Source organism: Centruroides vittatus, unplaced genomic scaffold (assembly GCF_030686945.1).
Source record: "Centruroides vittatus isolate TY-2023 unplaced genomic scaffold, ASM3068694v2 contig_880, whole genome shotgun sequence".
NCBI lineage: Eukaryota > Metazoa > Arthropoda > Arachnida > Scorpiones > Buthidae > Centruroides > Centruroides vittatus.
In genome coordinates, this window is record NW_027122572.1 from 1,429,588 (window position 1) to 1,457,509 (window position 27,922).

The window sequence follows — 27,922 nt, forward strand, 5'->3', positions numbered from 1 at the left end:
ATGTTCCAACCGAACATTACACTCTTCGAAGCAACATCAATGTATTCATCATTCACACGACACTTTATTCAACCGAATAGGGGGAGTGAAAAGAAATTTCCTTCATAGTTTGTCAGACTGACAATAGAAAGAGAGTATTTAAGGTCCGAGGAAATTCGAATGTGAGCAGGTGAGGCCATCGATAACGATCAAGGCAGGGTCTGCCATTTAATACCTGACACGCGATGCAGAATAGGTCGTATCACGTGACCTCTCTGGGTGAGAAAACGGGAACTATCGCTTCTCTTCTTTCCTCCCTTTTTTTTCTTCTTCTCGATGCGAGCCAAATCATTGTTCATTTAAACGTTTCAGCCATTTTCGTGGACAATGAGAAAACTTACGAAATATTCATGAGTTAAGTTAGCGCAGAAAGATTCTTATTGCGTTCTAATCCTACACAACACGTTTTAGAAGCTTTAGAGACGTGTTAAATGTCAACAGATTTTTGCCCCACCTCATAGCGAGTCCTTTTGTGTAGAAAGCTGTTGAATGAGACTAAAAACGTAAATCTAGCTATGGTACGATAATCTAACTCATTGTGAAAAATTGGTAGACAACAATAGTTGGCCTCGCCATTGTGCCTCTAAGAAGATAAAATATAAAGAAATCTCTTCTTATTAAAGCTCTGCGAGATAAACAAGATTGAATTGTTTATAAATTCTGTTTTTACTAACAATATAACATACGATAATAATAAGATAACCAAAGAGATAAATTATGTTTCTGTCAACAAACTAAAAGTGCCAACCTTTAATAAAATTCAAGCTTTTATTTTTTCCTAGCTAATTAATTAAACTTTGACATCCAAAAAATTCGTGACAATCGACAACTGTATAACAAAATTAAAAATGTTAAGCTTCTTCATACGTGAATGTCGTTTACTTTATAAAATTATCATTTCTCCACTCCCTTCATCTTCTTTCTCATATTTTCATTTTAATCAATATAATCGTCTTTATAAGGAAAAAAAAAAAAACAAAAAAGACTCTATTGATTCGGAGAAAAAACCTATCAATTCATCAGTTACAATTTAATAAAATTATTTATAAATTAATTTTTTGTTTATATAATTAAAGAAATCAACTAATATTTAATTTGAAAATCGTGAAGGAGAGTATTAAGGAGGAGGGGAAAAAACTGTGCTGCAATCGAGTTTACAAGAGTAAAATCTTATGGGAAAATGTTACAAAGTGATGGCTTCATTAGAACGGAATCTAAAACTGATCCCAAAGGGAACCAATGCGAAAGATGAAGACTACAACTGATGCATATAAAAAAAAAAAAAAATAGAAAAAAATCTTTGGAGAATCTGTACACCTCTCTAGAAAGAGTGTCGTAATTTGTGTACGCTATTTAATTTAAAAAGAAAGAAGTGCAAGCATTATCAGACAAGTACAGGGTAATTGCTCTCGGCCCTTTCTTAACCTCAGCTAATTGTGAGAGATGGTCCACAACTTTCTTTTATCTAAGAGTCCCATTGTAGCTCATTCGACTATACTGAAAACATTTTAATATAATTATTGTTCCCTCGGTTATTTGCCGTTTTTTTATTGCTCTAAATAAACACGAAAAAAAGAAAGAAAGAAAACGTTTACATTAAACTTAGTGATGTATTTTATTACTTAAATTAAAATTAGAGTAGAAAGCGAATCGACGAATGGAAATTATTTTTCTGAATGGTTTTTATCTGATGATATATTTAGAAAGTTTATTAAAAGTAATGTTAAAAAAGGCTATTTTTTAAATCAAAAATATCAATTAATTTAATGTTAACAAAGGTGTATCAGATGATGCTCTTGGTAATTAACAAATATATAATTAGATGATGATTCTAGAAATTAAGGAAAGGCATCATCCTTTCCAGAAAGATACTGGCCTTTGTAATTATTGAAATTTTCATCTTTACTGGGAAGTTAACACGAGACTTATAGTAATCTTTAGAGACACCATCATTTCTAAAATATTACCAAATATATCATCAGACGAGGCCTCTATAATTATAATTTTCCTAGAGTTATCAAAGACATCATAAGATGTCTCCTCGGTAAGCAATAATAGCGTTGTGGTTTTAAAAGATATTTTCAGCTGAGGCCTTTGGTAATTTTTAAAAATATTAACTATTCTGGAAGATTATAAAAGCATTAATAGAAGCCTTTAGCAAGCAACAAAAACGATAGTCTTTATTAATTGCCAGATCTAAAGATCTCGATTGATACTTTAATAAAGGCCTTTCTGCAGAATAATCGAAAGATCAAAGATGGTAAAAATTACGAAAAGTATCATTAAATAGTATGTAAATGATAGCGACAAAGTAACTTTTTACATATCGCCTTATGGATGGATTATCGAGCTTAATCGCATGGTAAGTTTGTCCTATATTGACACCAGTACGATCAAAGTCTGTTAGCACAGCTGTGTCGCGTTCACACGTGTCGAAGGGTAGAAACACTCGAAAGAAGCTCGAGCTACTCCCTAAATACCCCCCCTACTACGACGAGTATCGACGAGGTTTGGCTTTATATAGATTGGGTTTTTCGACTTTACTTGATTGGTAACACGCTCTCCTGTCATATGAATTGAATTTCAGAAAAGGGGGAAATTGTATAAAAATATACGAAGAGCAATTATGTCGAACAGATGGTGTTCCGATAGGAAAAAGCATTAATAAATTGATAAAGAAGTGAAATTATCTTGGTTGCCATGATGGAAGACGTATGATAGTCTACCTATAAGTCATTATAATTAGATAAGAATCGATACTCCAGCAAAAATTATCACAGGAAGATCGTTACTCGGAAACTAAAATAATAATGAAAAAATAGTTTCTCTATTGAAGTACAACTTTCAATACATATGTAATTTATCAAAGACGAAAATCTAATTATAAATGATAACGAATTCTATGTATTTTAACAGAAACAAAGTCGAAAATAATGTTTACTAAAGTCAATATCTTATAAAATTTAAATATAATTTCAGTTAATTTGCTACAGACGTAAATGAATACACGTAGAAGATTATTTACTCAAGAATATGTTATAATCTTCCTAAGTTTATTGATAATAGAAGAATAACAGGAACTAAATCTAATTTGTTTACAAAATATTATAAATCTCACGATTTTACTTTCAATGGACTATCGAATTTTGTTTAGATTGATGATGAACTACAAGCGCTGTGAATAATTAGAAAAGTCCTTATTTTCAATAACAGAAATTAACTGTTAAATAATATGCATATGGATGAATATATTTTCTACAAAACTAACACATGAAAATACAAGAAAGCTTAATATATTCAAACGTAAACGAGACAGATAATTTAATTAATTTCTAATTATATATATTCGATTTTAGATCATTTTTTTTTGAAAATTAAAAAACAATATATTAATTTGTATAAAATGAGTTTTTTAGGTCCAATAAGGCGTTTATGCTCATTTACATTAGCATAAACACATCACGCAATATATGAGGAAAAAAAGAAAAACATAGCACGAATATGTAAACAAATATGAGTATAAGCTTTTCTTGACCATGTTCATGCAAGTGAATGTGCAAATAAGCAAGGAACATGCTATGTGAACGTATAAATATAACATGAACATGCATGTGTATATAAATAGGCTATATGTTTTATAATTATAATTACATATAAACATATAATACGAGTACAATCCAGTTAAGAGTGTATAAAGATGTTTGAATATTCAAATTCTTAACTAAACTCACAAATAAACATTTAGTTTGTGTTCTCGTTTCGAGTTTTATATACTTTACGTTATACTGACTTGTGAGTGAGAAGTGAAAATATTATGTTTTGTGCTAAATTTATGATAAGAACACAGTTATGAATACTAAGAATAAATTTTATACATCTTAAACTTACATAATCAATTGATATAAACCCCCAAAAAACACTTAAATTATCGTTACATCGATCTGTGTTTGTATAACAAACCTCTTAACGAGCGTGCAAGTCTTTTTACAAGAACGAAAACTAAATGCGACTTTTAACAATCAGACCTTCGTAATTTAGACAGAGAATAGACAGAGAAACAATTGGCAAATGCTCCATAATTAAATATCAATCTGTTTGATGGTCCAAAAATTGTTTCATTGTTTCTTCTCTTGTAGCAGCGCTTCTAACGGCAAGTTGTCGAACTATAACACGGCCAGGTAATAATCTATCTGGTGTCACTCTAGAGGGGTGGCGTGTTTATCAGCATCGCAGCTGGCAGAGTACAAGTATTCATTTTGTTACCTAGGTTAGTAGCACCTCATTATGAGTGCTACACGAGAGAAAACGTTTTACTTATAAATCATTTTCGAGTTCGAAATATTTCTTACTACGTGGTACGAGAAAAAGATACATAAGTTAATTTTTCCGTCATTTTAAGCAATATTTTCAACTTAGTCACTCGCACAATTAAACAGACTTTTGCGCATTTGAGCCTATTGAAGATGCGGATCTTCTCGTTGTATTTAATAAGTAATACTTTTTAAAATAACGCTGTAAAAGTATTTATAATTAATTATTTTCGTGTTACTCATAAGTAAAAGCTAGGTTTTATAGTTGGGAGGAAATTTTTTCCCACCTATATCTAATTTACTCTTGTTTTTTTCCATTAACGTCTCTGGCCATAAGCACTGTTATGGTCTCAATTCGAACGACAATCCTACTTCTAATCATCGTCTTGTGGCAATCATTCAAGCAGAGTGTTGGACAAGTCGTGCGGGACATTCGTTGCAAGCGATCATAAACTACTCGACTCCAACCTGCCATCAAGACCAACCATTTATGGCAAGTCGTAGTAACGAGAGGTGCGAATGTGAGTGCGGCCGAAGGGGCCAGTTTTACGATCTGGATGACCTCCCACCTCATCACCGACTCTCTTTCTCCTTCTCTTTCTCTCTGACCACACAATCCGCACCTAACTAAGTGAAAGTTGCAAGGATAAAAACCAATTTTGTTCCTTCTCCGAATGATCCCGGAAATGTGTTCGTCAATAATAAAGCAAAAGAGAAAAAGAGATTGAGAAGAAACACGCGTACATACTGTTTACGAAGATTTAATGGGTCATTAAACATTTATTGAAATCGGATGCATGTAGAAATGTTAAGAAAATTAAAAGATTTCCTAGAAAAGTCTACGAAATTCGAATAAACCACGTATGGAAAAATCGTATGTAGAGGTCGAAAGGTCATATAGTGAGGTGTATGAAAATCGAAAGGTCATGTAAAGAGATATGCGAAAATCGAAAAAGCATGTAGTGAGGTATATCGGATATATCATCTAGCATTAAGGATGTATATATAGGTATAAGAAAATCGGAATATAACGTGGAAAAATATATGGAAATCGAATGCATCATGCATCAAATATCATATAGGTATATGGAAATACAAAGCATCATCACTCATCGAAGGATGCATTCGCATGATGTTAAACGAAAGTGTAGAGTTTCCAAACGATAAATCATCAAAGCAACGATCAAATAAATGAATATATACTCAGTCGATTTGAGAATTTACGTCACAGATTGAAAAACCATTAGTGTCTTTAACAAGATTTCCTAACATCACTAATCTAATCATCTGTTTGGCGATCTAGTCGCGGAGTGTGAAAGTGAAATTGCATCAGGTGTGCCAATTTCCCTATTCTTTTGGATTAACTCCATGACTAAACTCTATAAATGTAATTCAATTAGTTCTTTTCTGCTTTACCGAATTTCGTCTTACGATAGCTTAAAGAAAACAACTGTGTCTATTGTAATTATTAAACATCGCATCGTTCATTTTACTTCTCTGACAATTTCCTTGCATATCGAGTTGTAAAAAAAGGAACAAATTTTTATGTAAGAAACACACATACGCACAGACACACGCACAGACATACATATATTATTATTTAATTTCTTCAAAGTTTTTATTGAGTTACATGTGTTAGATCGTAGATATTTATGTAAATTCGTGTTGAAAATTTTAATCGAAATTACTTTTTATAATCTTTCTAATAGATTGTAGACAAAATGGAAGATACAGATGTAGCCTACGAGTATTTCTTGAAATAGTAAAGATTAAAACTATTATATTTATCTCAGTTTACTTTAATTAAATGCTTAATAGATAAGTTGTCTTTCCATCAGTGGTTTAATTCTTTAAATATTATTGAAAACACGAAATTTTTATAGAAGAAATTAATTCTAACAAGGAAGAACAAGTACAAGAATTATAAATAAAATAATATGAATCAATTCCAGGGAAGGGATAAATACTAAAAGAATATTAAAATAATAATGTTTAGTATTAAGAAAATATATTAATCAGTCCCAAAGATAAATCAAAGAAGAAACTGTTCCCGAATATTCGCCTAAAAAACGGAACAGTGGAATAAAACACTAGAAATAATTAGTAAATAAGTAGATTGTTAATACTCGAATACTAACGAAAATATTTATATAAAAAGATTTAAAATGCGGCATAATATCACTAAAGGATATTAATAAACAATAAGAGAAAGCGTTAACTAGACTTATTTTAGAAAATACTTGGTTAGTGGCTCAAGAACGATAAGCAGTTTATAGCGAAGAAATATCAGTATACAACAACACAATACCAATAAATAGACTAATTCGAACATCGGTACAATGACGTCACAGTGATGTCATCTACCAGGAAGACCAGGAATGAAAGCAAATGAGGGACGGACGTGACGATTTGGATATTTCGCACCCACTATTAAACACAGCCTCTCCTTTCATATGTAAAGATGCACTTAATGACTTTTCAGCAACCATTCCCCATTAATTATAAAAGGTCCTCGGGAATGGGGTGCATGCGAGTGCCAGCATATGCACTCCATGTTTGGCAATTATACACCATTTCTGATCCACCCTGAAAACGTTTCAAAATTGCAATTCTTACTTTCTAATTCAAATTCAAATAAAGGAGAAGAAAGTACCGTAAGCTATTATGAGCGAGATACGAAGACGAGAGACAATCTACGTTCGAAGCTTTGTACCAAAAAAAAAGGCATGCCTGTATACCACAGCAATCCTGAAAGGGGTGATACGGAATACCATCACGTGTGAGCAACACTGCTGTTACCTCTTGTATCATTGTTGACTTGAGAAAACATTAAAATTTCTTCCCTTAACTGTAGATAAACTCTTCCTGTTAACATTCCTTTAAGTTTAAGAAGTGAGTAAAATTATATCTTAATAACTGGAATTTCAATTTGTTGACTAACATTTCGTGAGACTGTATATAAATATAAAACAGTAGCGAAAGGAGCACGAAAATAAGAAAAGTTCTTCAAATTTTAATCAGATATCAAAAATTAATGAAACTGTTAAAGTACTTGTTTATTAATTAATATTGCATCTTTTTTTATAGTGTTAAGAAATCATAGAACCGAAGCACGAATCGGTCATGCGACAAGATGACCTGTATTTTGCTTCTACTATCTCTAATCTACAGTTTGGACTTTCGTTGGCCTATTTGGAATATTTAATTAGGCTATAAGTTGTATCAAAGCCTGACTGGAGAAAATGATGGATTTTCTATAATTTTGTTAGTTCACAGTACCAAATAATTATGAAATTTAACTTATATATAAGCAGATAGCTAGAGATTTTTTACAGTTCCGCTACTTTACGGTGTTAAGTTAATAGGTGCAAATTAGATTTTCTATAATATTCCTGTAATAGGTAATCAATTATTCTATAATTTCCCTAACTGATTAGAAAAAGTGTGTTACGTACACCAACGAAAAATTTAGATTTTTACTTGTATATAATTCTACCGATTTACAGGGTCAAATAATTAAGTTAAATGCCAAATATCCCATAACTTTTTTGGTAGATAACACCGAATGACGAAAGAAAAAGGTAGATTTTTTAAAATCATTTTTTGTAATACATAATACTAAATGATTGAAGGGAAAAGCTACATTTGCTATAGTTTTACAGGTTTATTGTTGTCAGTTGTTCGAACAATGAGCATTTGCATATTAATTTACGACTTTGATGTAGAACCGTACATCACAATCGACATGAAAGCAATAATTTCAAAATTGCGCAACATGAGAGGGGTTCAGTAAAAATGAAGTAAAAGCAAAACCCACACAGCTGTGTTAATCAGCTTTTATCGGTTGCCATACAAACAGATGCAGTCTCCCTCTACGCAAGCAAGGTCTGTTATGGCTACCATCTGCCACTCGGCCGTCATTCAGAAGGCAGGATATTTTTTTTTTTTTTGAAGCCAGTCCAGTGTTGGGTGACAATGTCCGCTCTGCCTCGGGACTGTCAGGTGCTGGCCCCATGTTGCTGCTATGGCCGAGGGAGGGGGGATGATGTTAATGATATTCTAGCCATGCGTTAATAATGGGCGAATAGGACCCAGGTATCACGTGAACTCCTGGAGGACAGGGAAATGGCGGGGAAGAATTAGGTGTAACGTGTAGATACCCTACCTGCAGCCTTGGGTATCGGACCTCGAATTACCGTGCTGCCTTTTAAATGTATTGATTTCCTTACCTTTGTGTTGCTCCTTACATCTCTATATACGATGGCAGAGGTTGTTGTTAGAGCTAGTTCTATTCTCTGCAACTATTGCTGTGTTATTTTACACTGCCTGCACTGTTATACGGCTTAATCTTGCAATGGTGCGAGATGACAAATGTGGTCGCTTTGTGTGCGCAGCGGTGAGAGAAGTGATAAAAAAAGTGGATAAAACGATTAAATGAATAATAGAAAAGATGAAATTATATCGGGAAGTATTGTGACTATATTGTGCTACTGTCAGTTTGTTTCGGCAATCTGTCTCGTTTGATGAAAGCAAATTTTCTCAATATTTCCTGCGATATCATTAGCGTAACAAGCAGACATAACGACCCTGCGATGACTTAATAGCTTCGTGCCTCCCTACAGGCCTATCTTGTCGACTGTAGTATAGGTGATATGACTCAGAAAGATTTGATTTCCTACCAAGTAGACTTGTTAGTTTTATCGCTACTAATTATCCATTGGTACGTAAATTAATCTTTTTGCCTCAAAAGAAAAAAGAATAATGCAGCTAAAGAAACTGCAATGCATCTGTTACAATCAGTCAAAAACACCGATTAGAAGGAAAAATCTTTTTAAAATATAGTTAAAGCGATGTACGCTTTCACACTAAACGTTTGCATCTTGCTAGTTAGAAACCGTTGTAAAACCGTCATAAACCGCCGCAATGTATACAAAAAGGCCTACATTTTATAAATTTGAATTTTTTAAATTTCAACAACTGAAGAAAATTCTGTAATCCGTATATATAAATTTGTCACGCAGATTGTATAAAATTTTGAATATATACAGAATGTTTTTTTCATTCTAGTCAAAAATGTAAGCTTCATTTTACATTGAAACGTGTTATATCAGAAAAAGTTTTATCACAATAAATATTCCCAATAATTCTCTTATCAATATGCAATGGTCGAATTCACCCCTTGACCTAAAACTCTAGGAAATGTACCCATAAGTCACTAATAAAAACCTTTTATGAGCTTGGTGTTCGTTTTATAGACGAATTTACATATTTATGGTGATCAGTTACTCCAATGTTGCTTACAAAACACGATAATCGTGTAATAAGCGGTAATTTCGTCGCTTGGTCAATTTTTTCCCCTTCTTCTTTAAACTTACTTTTATATCTTTTGCATTGTTTTACCGGTTGAATTACAAATGAAATTTTTACATTAAAATTATACATTTAATTACTATTTTACTAGTTTATGTATCATTTTTTAGGCAAGTTTAGTTAAGCAAGATTAAAATAATTCTAAAAAATTTTATATTTTTTGCAAGCAACAAGAGCTAACGTGGCTCTGAAAGCGCTCTTTAAAACAATCTTCTAAAAGCGATTTAGTAGTAACCTGAAGATTCGTGTTATAACTTTATTTTTTTATTTTTTCCCCCTCCTATTTTAATGATGGCAGGATTCAAACCGATTTTATTTTCTGGAATAAGGATAAGATGTTTTCTTCTGACAATTATTTACAGAGAGAATTTCCTTGCTAGAACTACAACGGTTTAAGAGCAACATTTTACTTTTCGGAGACAGGAAAAGGTGGAGAGACTGTAGAAATTAGTCCCACGGGGAAAAGAAACGTGGGTCCTTTTTCGTCACGGACTTGACTATCATCGAGAAAAGAATCATCTGAATCTTCGACGTGGATAGCAAAGTCTTTAGAAAAGGTAGGTATCCAGTCGAGATCATTATACGGCATATCTGCAGATGGCACTGCTTTACAGCTATACTAAACTGCTGTCGAATTGCTACTCAAGTTCGTAAAGTTTCGTAGTTATAGGGTAACGATCTCTCGTCTCTCGCTCCCATGTCACTTCTGAACGGGACCTACAGAAACGTTATCATTAAAATCGGTAATCGAAACTGGAAGTCGCACAACTCTATCGAGTGAAATAGGGGTTGGGTGAATGTAAATCACTAAGACGTTCAGGACGGTCGTATACGAAGGCACTTGGACCTACTTAATCCCCAAGTGTTGCCGTTTTATTAGCGTGCACGGTTATGGTGGGACTTTACAAAATTGTGATTACCACTACCATTGCAACAACACCTGTACGCTTACACTACAGTAATCGGGTATTGTAAGGTTGTAGAGAGTAAAGTTGTTCAATTTTTTAGCATAATATATACTTTTTTATAGTAAAATTATGATTTCTGTAGCCGTCCTTAACGAGTTTCTTAGATGGTATGGTTTAAATTTTTATTATTAGTATCAAGGTTTGTAGTTAAAGAGACGGAATCGATAGATCATCTCCTGTTCTAGTTACAAAAGCTTTCACTCGAGGTCGCCAGCGTACGTTCATTGACGAGGCACGGCGTCTTTATCCGACCCCCGAAATCAATTTCCCCAGAAAGACACACAAAACCCCCTTCACCCCGCTTGATCAATAGGGGGTGGAGACTTATCCCTCACCGGACTGCTAAAGAGGCGGTGTTGTTCCATGAACTGTCGACACCCCTTTAACAATTCTGGTCGTGTGTCCGTAAATAGTCCGACCGATGATACAAAATGGGAATTTTAAATATAAATATCGATAGAGTTTCGAAGAAAAATATTAGGATTTCAACATGGATGGATCGCTATCGGGTCTATTGAATGTTGGGTCTATTGAAGTCCACTTTCCTATCGAGTTTATCTGAACCGCCGAACTATTGAAGCAACTATTAGCCTCTTACCAAAGTCGAGCAGCCATTACGACTTCTGTTCTTTCCAATTAACAATTACAAGCTATTTACGTCATTGAAATGATCGAATTATTACGACTCAACTTGCCGAAATTTTTACCTCATTAAAACTATCGAGACTATTAAAACTGATGAGAAATTAATTGTTTAATTTAGTCCATTGAAAACTATTGAATTATTGGCGCTATTGAAAGAACTGCAGCATGGGGACAGTTGGAGTTACTGAACTGTTGAAACTATTGAAAGTAATCTGACTACGTCAATGGGGTTGTTGATATCGGCGCCGCTAACTGAACTTTTAAACATGAATGTGTTTAAACTTGCTATCTTAACATTTGCAAGACACACTTAATCATATTTAAATTGGTTTTTAACTAAGTATAAATCCACTCGAATTTTATTCTTATTAATAACAATAAATGGAGTTTACCCGCTGTAAGCGGAAAAAATTCGATATTTTTTGAGAAAATATTATAAGCTCGTATATTATGCAGAATCGAAAAACATTTTCGTTGTAGTACAAACGAATCGATAAATGAATAATCGGGAAATTATTAAAGACAAACATTACCTTGCATAACAGCAACTAATGATATTGTAACATCACTGAAAACAATATCGATCTATTGATATTAAAATAGTCGAAAAATTATTTCTTAAATGAAATTTTAGCTAAAGAAAGATTTTTAAAATAAAATTCTATTCGATCAATTTCTATCAGAAAACAGTTTCGTGTTAGAAGATAAAATTATGGTTTATTGATTAAAACAACGCATCTTTTATTTATAAAATTCCATTAGAAACGTCGAGGAAAAATATTTATAAATCCAGCATCGCATACCTTTTATATTTTTAAAATCTATATTCCTATTTTTAACTTGTAAGTTAGCTTTTATTCAATTCTCCTTCCTCTATAGTACATTATTGGCCTATTATAAGAAAGAGCTGTCACAGCGTACTCGCATGTTTGACTTTTCTTTTTCTTTCTTTTTTAAACTCCCTGCATAATTAATTTATAAATAAATAGAATTCAACAGAAAATTTATAATTAGAAATAAAATATATATTTTATTTTAGTGTTTAAAATATATAAATAGTTTTAAGAAGGAGGATGTTTAAGTGGGTCGAACAAATTGCATTTCTTGTTTAACGACTTTTCTTAAAGACAAACCGCAGTGGAACGTGAAAGACCTATGTTTTTAAGGCTTTAGAATCCGAAAGAGAAAGAGGGGAAGAAGGTCAAAGGTTAGGTAGAGAGGGCAGTTTTGATTTGTGCTAGATAGAGAGCTCTGTTACAGTTTAGAAGGTGTAGGGCGCTATCAAATTGGTGTCTCCGTTTATTTGGTATGTCAGTATGGTATTTCTCATGCTGTCATAAATAAGCTAAACATGCAGTCTATCCCTCGTGTTCTGGTTATTGTACTCTAGCGTTGACACATGTATACTGTACTTAAAAATAACAACAATTTATGTCACTCGTCTTAATAATGATATTTAATTTTTCACGTGAACAATTTAACTAAAAACTGATTTAATATTCCATTGTTGACATTTTAACTCCCTCTCTTACTCTTACTCTTTTTTATCTTTTCCATCATTTCTCTCAATAAAAAAAGGGGGAACACTTTGAAGAAAATTATTAAAGACGAATTCGTGTTCAGAGACGAACAAATTTTCCTAGTGAAGCAAACATGACAAAGAATTAATCTTTTTTTTTTTCTTAAGGAAGCATTCCATGCTCAAAAATGATTCTTCCCTTCTTTTAAAGCTTTTTTTTTTATTATTAGTTTTTAGAACGGTCAACATAATTTTAGATGAAACAATCACCAATTTTAAATTAAAATAAAGTTTCTTTTCAATTTTAACAAAAGCGCAAAATAATAGAATGTTTTTATATATTTATAACATTGTATAGGCCTTAGGAAAATGCAAATTAAAGCGTAATTAACTGAAGTGTAAAGAAAAACCGCAGTGAAATATGAAAGGCCTATCTCTTATAGCCTTAGAATCTAAACGAGAAAGAGAGGAAGGAGGTCAAAAGTTAGGTAGAAAGGTCATACTGATTTGATACAGATAGTAAGAAGAGTGCTACAGTTAGAAGTTGTTCGATGCTATCAAAGTAGTAGTGTCTCTCGTGTAAAGGTTTTTAAGAGCAACAAATGCAACTTTTTTCTTTATTTTTTTAGATAAATTAAAACTCATTTTATTTATTGGCATTTTCTTATCTCTCGCAAAGGAAATCTACACACACACACACACACTTCATCGGAAAATTCTTTTAGAAGTTTTAACATTCTCTTCTGACCGTCTACACTTTATAAAAAGTATTTATCGATAGTAATTAAACTCTTATGAATACTTTTTATATCCTTAATTCGCTTTCATATGTTTATAATTGAGTAACTCCTTTTTCCCCACAATATTTTCATTGTTTGAAGCGTTTACTTTAAAACTTTTCTAAAGAAATCTAGAGATAAAGATGCTACCTAATTACGAAAGAGATTTTTGGGGGTTAAATAGGAAGATTCGCCCCCATTTTTTTCGTGTTTTTTATGTATTCACCCATAGTTTGGCAGGTAATTTCGAGACTCGAACTTGATCTTTGAAAACTTTTTTTTATAAACTCAATTATCAATTTAGAAGATAATTAAGATGCTTCTTATTAAACTTTCCCCTTATAAATCTCAAGTTTAGAAATATATAATCTTTGTTAATAACATTCGAAGAGTGTATTTTTTAACGTGTGTATTCATTAAAGAAAACTGATGTTTTTATAGAAATATTTACACATTAGAATTGTCTAAAATGAGTTGATGTTGTGTTTTTTTAGGAGAGTATAATCCCTAGTTTAAAGAAACATACCAGACATTCCTAGGGAGAGAAGTAGATTTCGCTATAAAAATCATAGGGCGTGATCCCCTAGAGACACGAACAACTTATAATCACCTGTAAGCAATATACAGCTAAATGTATACAGGTGTGGACATCGTAATGTAGTTCCATTTACTAAAAAACTTCTTGGGGATGCTTAATAATTTTAATAAACTATAATAAATATGGGATACCTTTAGGAGTGTTTTCCAAATGGCCGCGAGGGGCGCTCGCTTCTCTCCACCAGTCGTGACGAAGTTGGTTAAGGGATGCCACCCAAGGGCCTCTTACTTCCATGGTTGAAGTCAATTCTATAGCATCCGCCTCGGAGGCCGGCCTTTGCAAACGTCCAGCCATGTTTAAATTTGCGGATAAAATTGTTTAAAATGGCACCCGCCTCGAAAATGATCAACTTTAATAAAGTCGTCAACACCGTCTTTTGGGATATTTCGAGATTTCAAAGGACTCGATCTTCCCCAATGGCCGAAAGTTTATCGAGTTTGTAACGTGGGTGGGGATAGGCTCTTCGTTTCTCGGAGTACCACAGACGGACGCAAACGAGCAAAAGGGGGACAACGAATCACGCCTGCGTCGCTTGGGGAACCCACTGACAACAGACTCCAGAGTACACAAGATGGATGAAGATGAATTTAGCATTCTCTGTTTGTTGTGTTTCACGAAGGCACCGATCACAATAGGCACTCAATCAGGACCTGGTTCTGTGCCCACTGTCTCCTTGTCCGAGTGAACTGTCGAGGTAGCGTCACCACCCAAGAGAAGATTGGACAATAACACCGCAGATGGGACAGGTTTTTTTCTCTTTTTGATAGTGTGCCGAGGCACGTCATCCCGTGTGATAGTAAAACATGTCAGCCCACATAGGAGATTTGCAAAGAACAGGAAATCTGTAAGAAAAGCGACATCTGGATCGCGCTTACACTCATTACAAGTTTGCACCATTTCTGGAATTGTTAACACAACTTTGGTCTCGCGCGCCTAACTTCCACAAACGCGAAGATGTTAGAACCACCCTCGGGCATACAAACACTTTTTCGGTATTATTTTATATGAATAATTACTTTAAAGGTATAAAGGATATCAAAGAGTAAAATCGCCATTTAAAACAGCGTTCTTTGCACTTATCTAAACTATGACCCCAATAAATTCTCTCTCTCTGGACATTAAAGCAAAAATAGATGCGATGATAACCATTTTAATGTTCTGATGTTTGTTGATGAACGAAGTGCCAATCGTAAAACTAAAACGTATGAAGGTTTGCATACAAATTAAACGTTGATAAAATTCAAAGTACATTTCTAAATGACAATAAGACAAAAGTCACGTTTGCCATTAAAGTAACATTTGGTCACACCGTAAATTAGATCTTTATAATTTTACTATTGCTCATGAGGAGGCCTGAAGCTATTTGTGTTGCGAGCGCTCAGAAAACAATACATAGAATACAAATTACAAAAATCATTGTAAAAATATTATTTTTTACAGGATATTTTTTCAGCAAACAGAAATCGACAAACAAATATTCCCGGTGGAGTAAAGAATAATAATAATATAAAAAAGCCGCTATATTCAACACTTCACGGACAGGGAACTCGCTATTGTCGTCTTGTATTGGACTAGTTTGACACCGGTCAGATGTGCCGCTTTTTCTTGCCCCCTCCAAACATGACGTCGGTATCGAGAAAAGGAAAAGATCCAACCGGGCAAGTGCCGTCACCTGGACCTTGCTAAGCCTATTTTACGCTACTTGACGTAACAAACTAGATGCGTTCTGAAACGTTAAGGACAGCTTAGCTACTCCGAAGAGGGTGATTTCAATAGCAATGTGGGATTTTGCTCCAAACGGGCAACTACTTGGCTTCTCTTGTTTAAATGGCGTTAGGGATTAAGCCGGATAGAATGGAAGGAATGAGAATCTGGAATGTTGGCGGTTTATTGAGTAAGGGGAGTGTATTACTTCGATTGTACTGAAACAGATTTTTTTCTTCTCTATTTTTTTCAATACTCACCAAAGGCTAGTAGTTCTAATAGATGTCAATTTTAAACGTTACCTATCACCGGAAACAGACAGATAAACACACCAGGAAAATCTATAATATTATTTCTGCAATAAAATATATTAAATTATATAGATATTCTTATTCTATTTACTCAAATTCTATACGCTATTATTACTGTACGTTATAAGTAAATCGTAGCATATGTAATTTTCTATCTACTAGATAGTATGTACTGTACATTGTTGTTATACTTAACGTGATATCAGATAAATATATTGGAGTATGGATTGTACCAGATAAGTAAATATACCGACTAATTGTATAAAATATAATTGTACCAAGTAGATATAACTTATAGATAATATTTATGCCAGGTAATAAACTGTATGCAATTATTATTGTACCATCTAATTTAATTATTGCTGTACCAAAAGATATTATTACATTAGTTTAGATATCCCTGTCATATACCATTAGTGTATTGGATCAAATAATTAGATTTTATCATTTATTATTAGTATATAAATAATATGTGTTGTACCATTGTTTATCGACATAATTAAATTCGACTAGTTGTTGTCTCGTGTTCTTAAATTGTATCGTGTGTATCGTACCAAGTACTTAAAATTAAATCGTACATTTATTGTTATAAGTCCTATCATATAATTCTATCAAACCGTAGATTATTATACCACGTAAACAAATGGAGGGTAATCGAGTTGTACCATTGTTACAAGGCATAATTAAATTGCGCCAAGTAACAAAACAAAACTATTACATCGTCTTAATATCTTATCGAATAGATTTAATCGCGGATAGGAACGTTTATACAAAATACCAAAAATAATAGACCATAGTTTAGATAATTGAGAAGGAGAGCGAGCAATATAAGGAAATTAATGTTAGAAAATTGAGACAAGTTACTTTATCTATAGCAACCTATAGAGGGAAAGGAATTGCCAATAGAAGAGAAAGGTTCCCACGACAACATATGGCTTTGTTGAAATCATTAAGACTGTTAAATTCCATCTAGCCTTTGCTTATTCTAACAGATATAAAGATCGATGAGAAAGGACGAAAAGACAGTTTGTATCACAGCCTGTTGCTGAGTAGAGGGGGGTAGAAGCGCCGGTTGGGAGGGTAAAAATACTTTAATCGTTTCTTTCTATTTACAGTCTCCACTTTCTTAGCTGGGGTTCTGGCTGCAGGCTGTTTAATGCTTCCACTAGTGTCTCTGTCCCCACATTTCCTGTGGTCTATTGTCGAACGGCAATGTACTCTTTCTGCATACAGTGACAGTATTGTGTCAACTCTGCTTCTTCATTGCTGATAATGTGTAGGCGAGAGTAATCAATCCTTCCAGGCCTTTCTAAGCGCTCCACTGTTGTTTTCCATAGTTTAAAGTTGAATGTGGATTTTTCTCTTAGGAAAAAAAGAATAAGTAAACTCATATATATATATACATACATACATCGTAACGCTCGAGAAAAAAAGAATCTCTGTCGTGGATTGTTTCTAATGTAGTTTTAATGTAAACAGTTGACTCGCTTCGTTTTTATTTCAAATTAAAGGATTAATATCCGAAAATTAGTTATTCTATTATAATAATTAGATATAAAAACTTTATTTTTTCAAAATTTAAACTTTTCCAACATCGTTCCTACCGTTAAGTGATATAGAAAAATAGAACATCTCGTTGTTTGAGTTGCTAAACTTAATCATTTTTGTTTTTTAACTCTAAAATGTTACTTTTTTATATTTTTAACGAAATCTTTTTTAAAAGTTCAAAGTATTAAGCTCGTATTTAAATTAATTAAAGACATAAATTCTTAATTTTATAGAAATCTTTATTGGTTGCTATACTTTCTCGTTCCAGCAATTATCGACATCTATGTTTTAATACCGTTAAAACTAAAATAAAATTAAAGTTTATAATTATAGCATTATTGCGAAGTTTAGTTAAAATATTCTAATATGTAGGCCTTTGCTACAGAAATGACTCCATTATAATTCAACGTGATCACATCGAGCTATGGATATTTGTAGAAAGGTAACGTAATCTAAAAGGTCAATAGACTTAGGCCTTATAGATCTAAGAGTTAATTCTAAAAAATCATATAAAGTTTCTAAAAATACATAAACACAATTAGTACTTAAATGATAATTTACTACCATACGTAGCAAGTTAGTTAATAAAATATGGCCGTAATTCATTATAAGAATTATACCACATGTGACCCAAGTGCAATCATTTTATCATCTCTAGTCTAGATGATAGAAGAGAGATCACAAAGTGAGATTAGAAAATGGTAAAAATCAGCCGATACAAAAAAGACTTTTTTGGAAGAGCAACAATGGGGCTCCCTATCATTTCAATGATTTAACATAATGAAAATATTGATATTTTTGAATGTATAAGTTAGTAAAAAAAGGACCTCACACAACGACTAGAAGCATTTGTTGGTTTTTCGTGACATCGATTACCGCGAAGAAATAATTGAATCAAGCAGTAGATTTATGAATGGACAGTGAAACACAGTTCGTGGAGGGGGCCACACAACTTTATCTTCGACTAAAATCGTGATGGTATGAACCGACGTGATGATTCGCATGTAGAAATCCTCATTACGTCTTCGGCCAACAGGGACAGTGATTTGTGTCGCTTTAGTATCTACAAAACTTCGTGTAACTCCACACATGCCAACCTTCCACTTTTCGTGCCTCTAGTTATAGGTACTGTGGTACCACGCTCCAACGTCTTAAACCTAAACGAAAGATTATAATTCGGAGAAGAGTCGTAAATTTTCTCTCGACTGAGAAAAAAATAACGAATTAGCTATCTTCTGCTGTCAACGAATTGCTCAAAATGCCCTCACACACAATTAAATGGCCTACTCGACGAGGCCTACACAACTTCCATTAAAAAATATTTCTTCTCGGCTATTTTCTACTTATAAGATTTAAAATTACACTTCATACGCTGTAAAAAGAATATATATTGCTTTAAAATTTATCTCAAAGACGGCCTATAGATTTAAAAATAGAAAAATCGCCATCTTGATAAGGTTCTTTAAGGTAAATTACAATCTCAATGAAAGATGAACTCGAATATGATCGTTTGTTTTTTTCTTTCTCGTTTTAAATGAAATATGAAGATAAATCGTTTGTCAAGCGAGGAGAATTTAAAGAAATTTAATTTTAAAAATTAGGTATTTGTTAAAATTTCGTTAATAAAACTAGGCCTACCATAAAAAAAGTTACACAAACAATCCAAAAGAGTCGGTTTGTAAAAAGCTGGAAACGTAACATTTTAGTACATCCGAACTGCCAATTTGGTGTAAAATGCTTGAAAGATAACTACTATTCTTCCCCGTTTAAAGTGCATTTTAGCATCTATACAAAGTGTTGACAGACAAAAACAGGTAAGTCTATAAACCTCGTTACAATGTGCCATGCTTAGTGACCGCCTCCGACTGGAGCGCAGTCGATCGCTTGCCAACCCCATGTCTGCTATTGTATGGGCAAACACTGTTCCAGCTATACTATTATAGCATCATATCCCGACGGGACAGTTAACTGACGTCATATAGTCCCATCATACATTGCGGGATCCAAAGTGGCACGTGCGATGGACTGACATTTTCACCCACGTTCGTTGTAGACCGGGTCGAGTTTAATGAACATCCCAGTCCTCCTTTCGATCTACGGACTAATATCTCGGATTTAAGTCGCCATTAGAGTTATTTATACCAATATAAAGATGACACTCTTTATGATTGGTAACGATTATTAATAATCGGCTCACGTGTACAGAACCTAACTCAAAGACGAAACCTGGCCACGACTCAACAGAGGCCACGCCAGGTAGTCCTCCCGGTCTTTGCTCTTTCCAATAACTATTTGACCTCTATTGACCAGCCTCCATGAGTTATAAAACCTGAAAATTTTTAAAGAAAATGACATCTGCTTCGCCATTAAAAAACCTTTCATTAATTGGTTTGTGATATTTTTGCCATGACGTTTTAAAACCGGGTTTAAATTAAAACGTGTAAGGCATTTTTCAATTATTATTTGACCTCTCGGATAGTAAAAATGAATTATAATACCTGAAAATTTTATGAAAATTTCTTCTAATATATAATTAAATTCGAATATTTTTCTATCGTCTTATGGATGATGTTTTAAAACCAGATTTCAATCCGACTTTCTGATTTACTTTAACTTATTTCGATTAATGAAAATAAATTATAAAACGTGAAATTTTAAAAGTTTATCTACAATAAAACATTGACGTAACGAGAAGATCGGATTTTTTTTTTCTTCTGTGTACGATGCTCTGGAAAACATCTTTAAATCAGGCATAAATTAGCTTTTAAAACACATTTTTCAATCAAAATTGAACTGTTTTAACGAGCAAAGATGACATAAAAATTTCGAATATTATCAATTACAACCGTTACTTTAACGGTTCAGTGGTTTAAATCAAGATTTTCATATACCAATATTGTTACGCAGGCCGTTTCAAAACAAGATTTTAAAGTGGCGCTTGTATAATATAGATGCGAGGCGAATTTAAGCGATTTCGGGCTCGAATTTCGTATACGTTTGTATGACGAGAGCAACATTTCTCCCAATATACAGTGGTAATATGCAGAGACTTTCAGTACATTTGATCATACTTAGCTTGCTAATGAGATATACTATAGCACAACTTCCAACTTCACGCTTACACTGCATTCGATTTCACAGGTCATTAAAAATTTCTCCTAGTGAATAAGCTGACACGTTTTAACACAGGCGTGACAGTTCATGGTGATAAATTCTACCGAAATACAGCATAATGTGTCTTGTCTTCTTTTACAACCATAAAAGGATTGAAAGCTGAGTCTGCTGCCTATTTTTAAGATCTTATATACTTAATTATCCTTAAAAGAATCGAGAAAAAACATCCTTATTTTGATGTACAAGGATACAAACCGTTCTGGTAGCGAATTTCAATTTAAAATTTTCTCTTATGTATCGGCTAGATTATATTGAAATTCCTAAAGTAATGAATTGTTTTAGCTTAAAACTATAGTTTTTTAAATTCGTTAACACAATAGAAAGTTCGATCTAAACGAACATTCCAACAGTTCCAAAAGTAGTTTGAATGGAATAAAGAATTTACAATGACCATCAACTTATTCTCTTCCATCACTAAAAAGATCTTTCAGGCGATTTTTTCAAATATTTAATGGTATAAATTACACACTCAACTCTTTTTCGACTCGGTAAATTTAACAGAAAACCACGCTACTTTCTCTCATTCCTAATTATTTGACAAAAGAATTCTTTTTCGCCACGATGAATTTCGCACATCTTTCCCAGACATGAAAACCATCTTGAGACAAAAGAATGGTTATTAAAAGAGAGAGAAAGAGAGACAGAGAGAGAGAGAGAGTGAGTGAGTGTGTGTGTGTGTATGTGTGTGTCTGTGTGTGTGTGTGTGTGCACACATACACACTAAGGGGGATATTGTAGGCACGAGGCTATTAACCTTAGTCCCCTAGTATTCCGACGATGTGTTCAGAAAGGGAAGAAGAATGGAAGAGGGGTAGAACAGTTTCTCCATGTTTGTTGTACTCATGAATGATTATTCATCTTTCAGAAAGGAACAAAGAAATCACTTTACTTTGACCTTACTCTATACCACCCACTGACTACACGTGATGTAGTTCATCAGATTTTTTTTTCCTAATAAGTTTTATTTTTGAACTTGTCTAAACTTTAAAATTCATAATCCGAAAATGAGTATCCTTATGATAAAACTGAACGGAATCGGATATTAAAGAACATTTTCAAAATGAATTTGTATGAACTAAATTGTGAAAATAGAATTATTTATTATTATCGATATTATTATTTATTTAAACAAAATTATCTTAAAGGCCTATTTTTGGAGTTTTCATAAACAGAAACTAATTTACAAGATTAGAAGAAACACCTATTAATTAACGTATTGTATACTTAGCGATACAATGCTTTAATGATACACATGCTTAGGGATGTTATGAGGCACTTTATATTTCTATGGTCAAAAATTGTTCTAAACTAATAAAGATGTTTACATCACCCAGAAAACCCTTCAAAAATTGACTTAAACGTTCGTAGAATCGAGACGAATCTTTTGAAAAGCATTGCTTTGTCGGCATACAACGTGTCATTAGCACCGAACAATAAATTTATCCTGTTATTCCTTATGTTATCCTTAGGCCTGTCAAAAAACAATACATCCACAACTCTATTAACACGTCATAATTTCGATTCATCTAATGTTATTACGACTGGTTTAATCCTTATAAAAATTTAATATTTACAGCATGTTTTACGAAGAATAAATGTAAGACTATAAATAAAAACTTACACTTAAAATTTCTCTATTAATGTTGTTTGTTAAAAAATTAAATAATAATTAATAAATTAAATCTTAATCTATAATAGGCCTTGATAATTTTATATATTTATAAACTTTCTGTATGATTTTCGAAGCCTACAAGAGTCGTACAGAACCATATAAATTTCATTTAGCTTTACAAAACCTTATTTTGTCGCTTCGTCATTCTATATTAATTTCTCTTTGGCTTAAAATTTAAAATTGAATGTAAGCCTTGATGCCTGATTAACGGCTAATTATAATACATATATATCTATATATAAAATGAAATGTCTGAAATTCATTATTTATCAAAAACTAAAGTGAAATTTTAGCCTAAAATCAAGCTAGAATTGGTTAGTTATTTTTATATCTATAATATAAAGCTATCTCCCTAAGTATTTAGCGTTAAGACTTCAAGTTTGGCTAATCTTCTAGGCGGCAATTTACGTTAGGCCTGAGAAAATAAGGCTACAAACATGTACGTTTTTGTAACCTTAACATGAAGTCTTATTTATATAATCACATAAGCATTCTTTCAAGTTGTTAATTTTAATCCTGTTTAGAAAAATGTACTTCAACTAGATTAAGTTCGCAAGTTTAAGTTGATTCTCCTGCTTGTTTAGTGTTTAAAAGGAGCATAAATAATTACCTTTAACTCTAAATTATATATTGAGATATTAATTAACGTAGGCCTAAGCTAAAACGAGACATCTTCATTAGTTATAGCAGAAGAGAGGCGTAGAATAAGTAAAATCAATGTCCTTTACGCTACAACGCAACGATACATAAGTAATGGCTCTTTTCAATTAAGAATTTTATATTTCTTTCTACGTTTTAAATGATAAAAATTCATTTCTTTGTCATTCTTTTCTAGAACAATTCAATTTCTACGCGTTTGGATGAACTTAATTAGCTGCAGAAGAAGAGATCCCCCTTCTCGAAAGAGCCTATAGAAGTCGATTTCACAAAAGTGAAACGGTTTAAAAATTGAAAAATAAAAAAAAAAATATCTAACGTAAAATGCGCGTGAAAGAGATATAATTACGATGTTTCTAAAGAAAAGTGAGGAAAAAAGAAATATATAAGGCAAAGGTGTAAGCCTTTAGGTAAAAGGCCAATGAAGTGTATCGTCAGAGGCCGACATCTAATAATTGGTCCTGCAACCGTCCATCGTAGACACTATCCATGGACAGAAATTACAGTATACATAATGACCATAATTACACGTTTAGACGGGTTGGTTTTTGCAGATGACGCACCCAGATAAAATATTGTGTTTCTAATGGAATGTCTAGCTTGAGAGAAAAATAAAAAAGCAACCCCCCTTTCCAATACCCTATTTAATTCTGAGTTCCAAAGTTTTTAATAGTTTAATCGAAACGGGACAGGATTTTTAACAAAGCATTGTAAGATTTTTGTACTGAAGTACTTAATTGTAGCTAATATCACTTATCTACCTACCTACAGACGGGGATGAGAAAAATCCTACCAAAATAAATAGTTTCTCTTTTACTATTTTAATATTATAAACATTAATAAGGTGAAGCAAACACTACTAAAACCAATTTTTTTAATGTTACTCCATCAATCTTAAAACTATATTATATATTTATAGAATCGACTAGCTCTTTTAAACGTTTTTAGAAACATGCAAAACACTTTTTAGAATTTTACGGAATGAAACAAAACCTCTCTGAAGTTTCAGAGAACAGAATATACTCTATTAAATTGTTGTCGAATGAAACAAACTGCCTAAGATTTCATTAAAATGGAACAAATTCCATTCAAAAGTTAGCGCAATAGATTCTACCCATTACATTGATACAGAATGAATGAAACCTTCCAAAATTTTAGAGAACGAAATATATTCCATTAAATGAAAGAAATCTCTTTAAAACCTGTCCAGGATATTGCAGACCTTCACCAAAAGTTTACATAAAGGAGCACCCCTGCTAAACTTTTATAATATGGCAATTTTATGAAATAGATAAAAATTGACTAAAAAAAAGCAACTTTAGTAAAATTTGACTAGAAAGGAACGGGATTCTCTTGGATATTATAGAATAAAAGAGCTGCGCTGGATTTTCTCATACCATTGATTGTGGATGTGAAAGTGGTCTTGCCATTGTCCACAAGTGCCGGACAGTCACTCATCACGCTCTCACGATGACGTGTTTAATATCTAGCGGTTAGCGATCCTCGTCACGAACCTTTAGCGAAGTAAATAGCGTTTAGAAACGTAAAAGCTTCTGGTTGAAAGATCTTTTCAGCATTCGGAGATTTTCTATTCGAGCAAACAATCGTTCGAGTCGAAAAGCGGTAATTAAAAGCGAATTCCACAAAACGGTCGAACAGTTTGGGTATTTTATATTGTTTTTTAATTCGCCACTTTGAAGAAACATTCGGTACAAAATTCTGCCCGGAATGGGATTAAGATTAAGATTAAGAAGAGGGATGTAATAGAGCTAAGCGTTACAACGACAGATGCTTTCTATCGCGTGACCAGACGTTGAGATTTGTCGAAGCATCCCCCTTTAAACGTTCTCTCTTCTTCATTGATTCTCTTGTTTTCTACTCTTTCTAAACCGCTGATTGATGCTTTTTCCACGAATTTACACGAATTTCGTACTAGAAAAGTCGATAGTGAGTGGAGAGGATTGATTGGATTTCTAATAAGGACTCCTGCGGGATAATTTTATTTCCTCCACTTTGGTTATATAAAGCCACTTCGCTTATTTAGATAACATTCGTATTAGTTTAATGAAATCTTGGGAATTCCGCTCTTTTAATTGAAATTATACTCGTTTCGCAGCTACCGGAGCGGCACTCCACGCTTTAAAACACCTCTAAATTTATTTTCTCTAATTCATAAAACCTTCCTGCACTTCTAATTAAACATTATATCTATCGCCAACACCTTTATGTTGCCTAAACAATCTCTTTTTATTCTAAAAATATATCTTAAACCTGTTAGCGCTGTTGGAAGATAGAAAATATTTTTATTTGATTATAAGAGATCAAGGGAAGTTAAAAAATTAATTTTTTTCTAAGTAACTACGCGCTTTATTTATTTTTTTAGATATTGGACTATGTTCTCATTTGTTTTCGGGACGATGCTAATATGATTTTATGCGCTATTATTAGTGAGAGGAAGTGTTATCTGGTTATATATAGAATGCCAAGTAAATGGAGTTAAAAGGACTGCTTAGGGCGCCATCTGCAGTTTAAAATTGATACAATACCCTAACAGAACTAAACTAGTCTAAGTTGAGAAGAGAAAGGACCACTTAAAAAGTTTTCCAACTTAAATATCGAATGTATTTACTAGCTAAAACAATATCTTTTAGCTTAATTTGTGGTTGTAGCTTTATGCTATTGCAAATGTTAAATTAGTTAACTAGTTTAGAAGACAGTTGTAGGTCTAGAATGATGAGAATTTTGTGGTTTTGGAGGGTGGCGGAGTGGCAAAAGTGGTAAATTTTTAGTTAGTTAAGAAGGCGGCCGGTTGCAGAAACTCAACTTCGTGCGGGACATCGATCAAGAGCTCGCAACCGGTCGTCGGGGTGCTTTAGCCGAGTGTGTTGACAACGAGACAACGTGTTCGAGTGAAACAAATCTAAACACGGTTCTCCCCCCGACTATACCGCACCGGTGAGAGTAGGAGCAGAATATTTAGTCTTAAAGTCGGGCCTAGTCGCGTTAAGATCGAGGTTACGGTTAACGACGCGTAAAATCGAATAAAAATCGAGGCAACTTACCTGGCAGTCGTGCAGTCTTTGTAGAGAGAATCGAAGTCCTTGCAAGACAATAGTTTGCAGCGGTTGACACCCGGTTGTATGGCACCTAGACCCCTCAGAATTCTTACTTGCTCCACATTACAGACGATGGGTGTAATGTCTAGTCTCTTAAGTTTTGTATAAACTGTGTGAAGTCCTCCTACCAGATGTTTGAGGAAAAGTTCGAAGGCTTGCGGTAGACACAGCAGATATTCACCATTGACTAAGAATGCAGCCACTTTAGCTCCTCTGTAGTCAATGAGACGACAATCGTTGGCCGTTGCGTCTGTAGTAAGTCCAGGCGGGGAGGCCGTGTGAATTCGGCCACCGTGAAGTCCGTAGCTGTTCACTTGACTCGGTCCACCCGGTCGAGGAGCCGTCAGACCCAAGGGGAGTGGTTCCAACGGATGTTTGGGTCCACAAGCGGATAGGGCACCCGCCGAAACGATACCGGGCGCGTAAGACTTGGCCACCGACACGGCAGGAACGGCAGATCCCGGAGATCCAACAGGTGAGGAACGATTTGCCCCGATCACCTGGCTGCCCGCTCCCTGTAAGCCTGCCATAGAAGTAACAGGCTTGGGGCTCGAACCGGCCAAGATTTGGCCAGAGTCACCGGGCAACCCGCTGCTGTCCGGGTTAGGTGATGTCTGCAGCGACTGAGGAGATGACAAATCGCCCGATGGTGAGATAGTACCCTCCCCACTACTCCCATCCATGGCCACTGCCAGAACTTTAAAGCTGTGTTCGACCGGACGAGTTCCTCCGTGTATATCTTTAGCGAAGCAGAGTGGACGGCCGCCCAAAGCCTGTCTGCAGTCCCCTCACCACGCTGTCGATTATGCCGACTCCTCTTTGTGTGGCTACGATCCCCCGTCCTGCCTGTTACAGAACCCGGCTGGGGAAAGAGACGGGGGTAGACAGAATCGGGCTGTCTCTCTCCCCGCACCTCTCAGCCAATGGCAGGCCACTTGCATCACTGCTTTTCGTTCCGCACAATGCGCGCGTGGATTTTTTAACCGCAGATCGTCGGTGCCATCTCCGGAACTACTTTCACCGGTGGCAATCTGGATCGGCCCCTCTGGTGCTGCCCCCTCGCGTCCAAAGACGGTAAGACATTTTTTCCTATGTTTATCTCTCGCAAGCTTCTCCTTCTCTGTCCGTAACGTTTTAAAAAATCGTTTCGGCCTAACTAAACCAAAACTAACGCAACTCTTAACAAAAATTGACTCTTTTGTCCTTTATCCACTTGTAAAAATTCTAATTAAGCCAGCGAATGGTCGGAATATTTTTTTTTCTTCCCTTCAACTTCTCTCTTCTCCTCTTCTTCCCTGCTGATAGTTTTAGACAAATCCCCTTTAATGACGGGATCTGGGCAACAATTAACAAAACGTTAAACGAATACAGGAAAAAAAAATCATAATTAATTATTTAGTTTGTCGATAATTTTATTAACTTTTTAGTGACTCAAAAGTGTTCAACAGTTGTCGAATGAGCTTTGTAGCGAGCTTTTTTTTCCCTTTCCATTCGAGAAGTAGATACGCGCTC

At 34.0% G+C, this 27,922-nt stretch overlaps 1 protein-coding gene and 1 long non-coding RNA gene across 5 annotated transcripts in view; one reads left to right on the top strand and one right to left on the bottom strand.

The window, feature by feature from the left end:
• The window catches only part of LOC136983351 (dachshund homolog 1-like), a 95,282-nt gene extending 67,915 nt beyond the window's left edge, over positions 1-27,367 (bottom strand). For 2 of the 4 annotated variants that reach the window (XM_067280053.1, XM_067280054.1), the window contains exon 1: positions 26,357-27,365. In XM_067280053.1, the coding sequence (XP_067136154.1) occupies positions 26,357-27,093 (737 nt within the window). In that variant the 5' untranslated portion in view covers positions 27,094-27,365. Of the gene's footprint in view, positions 1-26,356 lie in introns of all 4 variants that reach the window. The other 2 variants (XM_067280055.1, XM_067280052.1) reach the window with 2 other exon arrangements.
• Positions 27,368-27,402: 35 nt separating this feature from the next.
• LOC136983358 (uncharacterized) overlaps positions 27,403-27,922 on the top strand; it is a 42,178-nt gene continuing 41,658 nt past the window's right edge. The window contains exon 1 of the long non-coding RNA XR_010882032.1: positions 27,403-27,484. This is a non-coding gene — a long non-coding RNA (uncharacterized lncRNA). The remainder of the gene's footprint in view (positions 27,485-27,922) is intronic.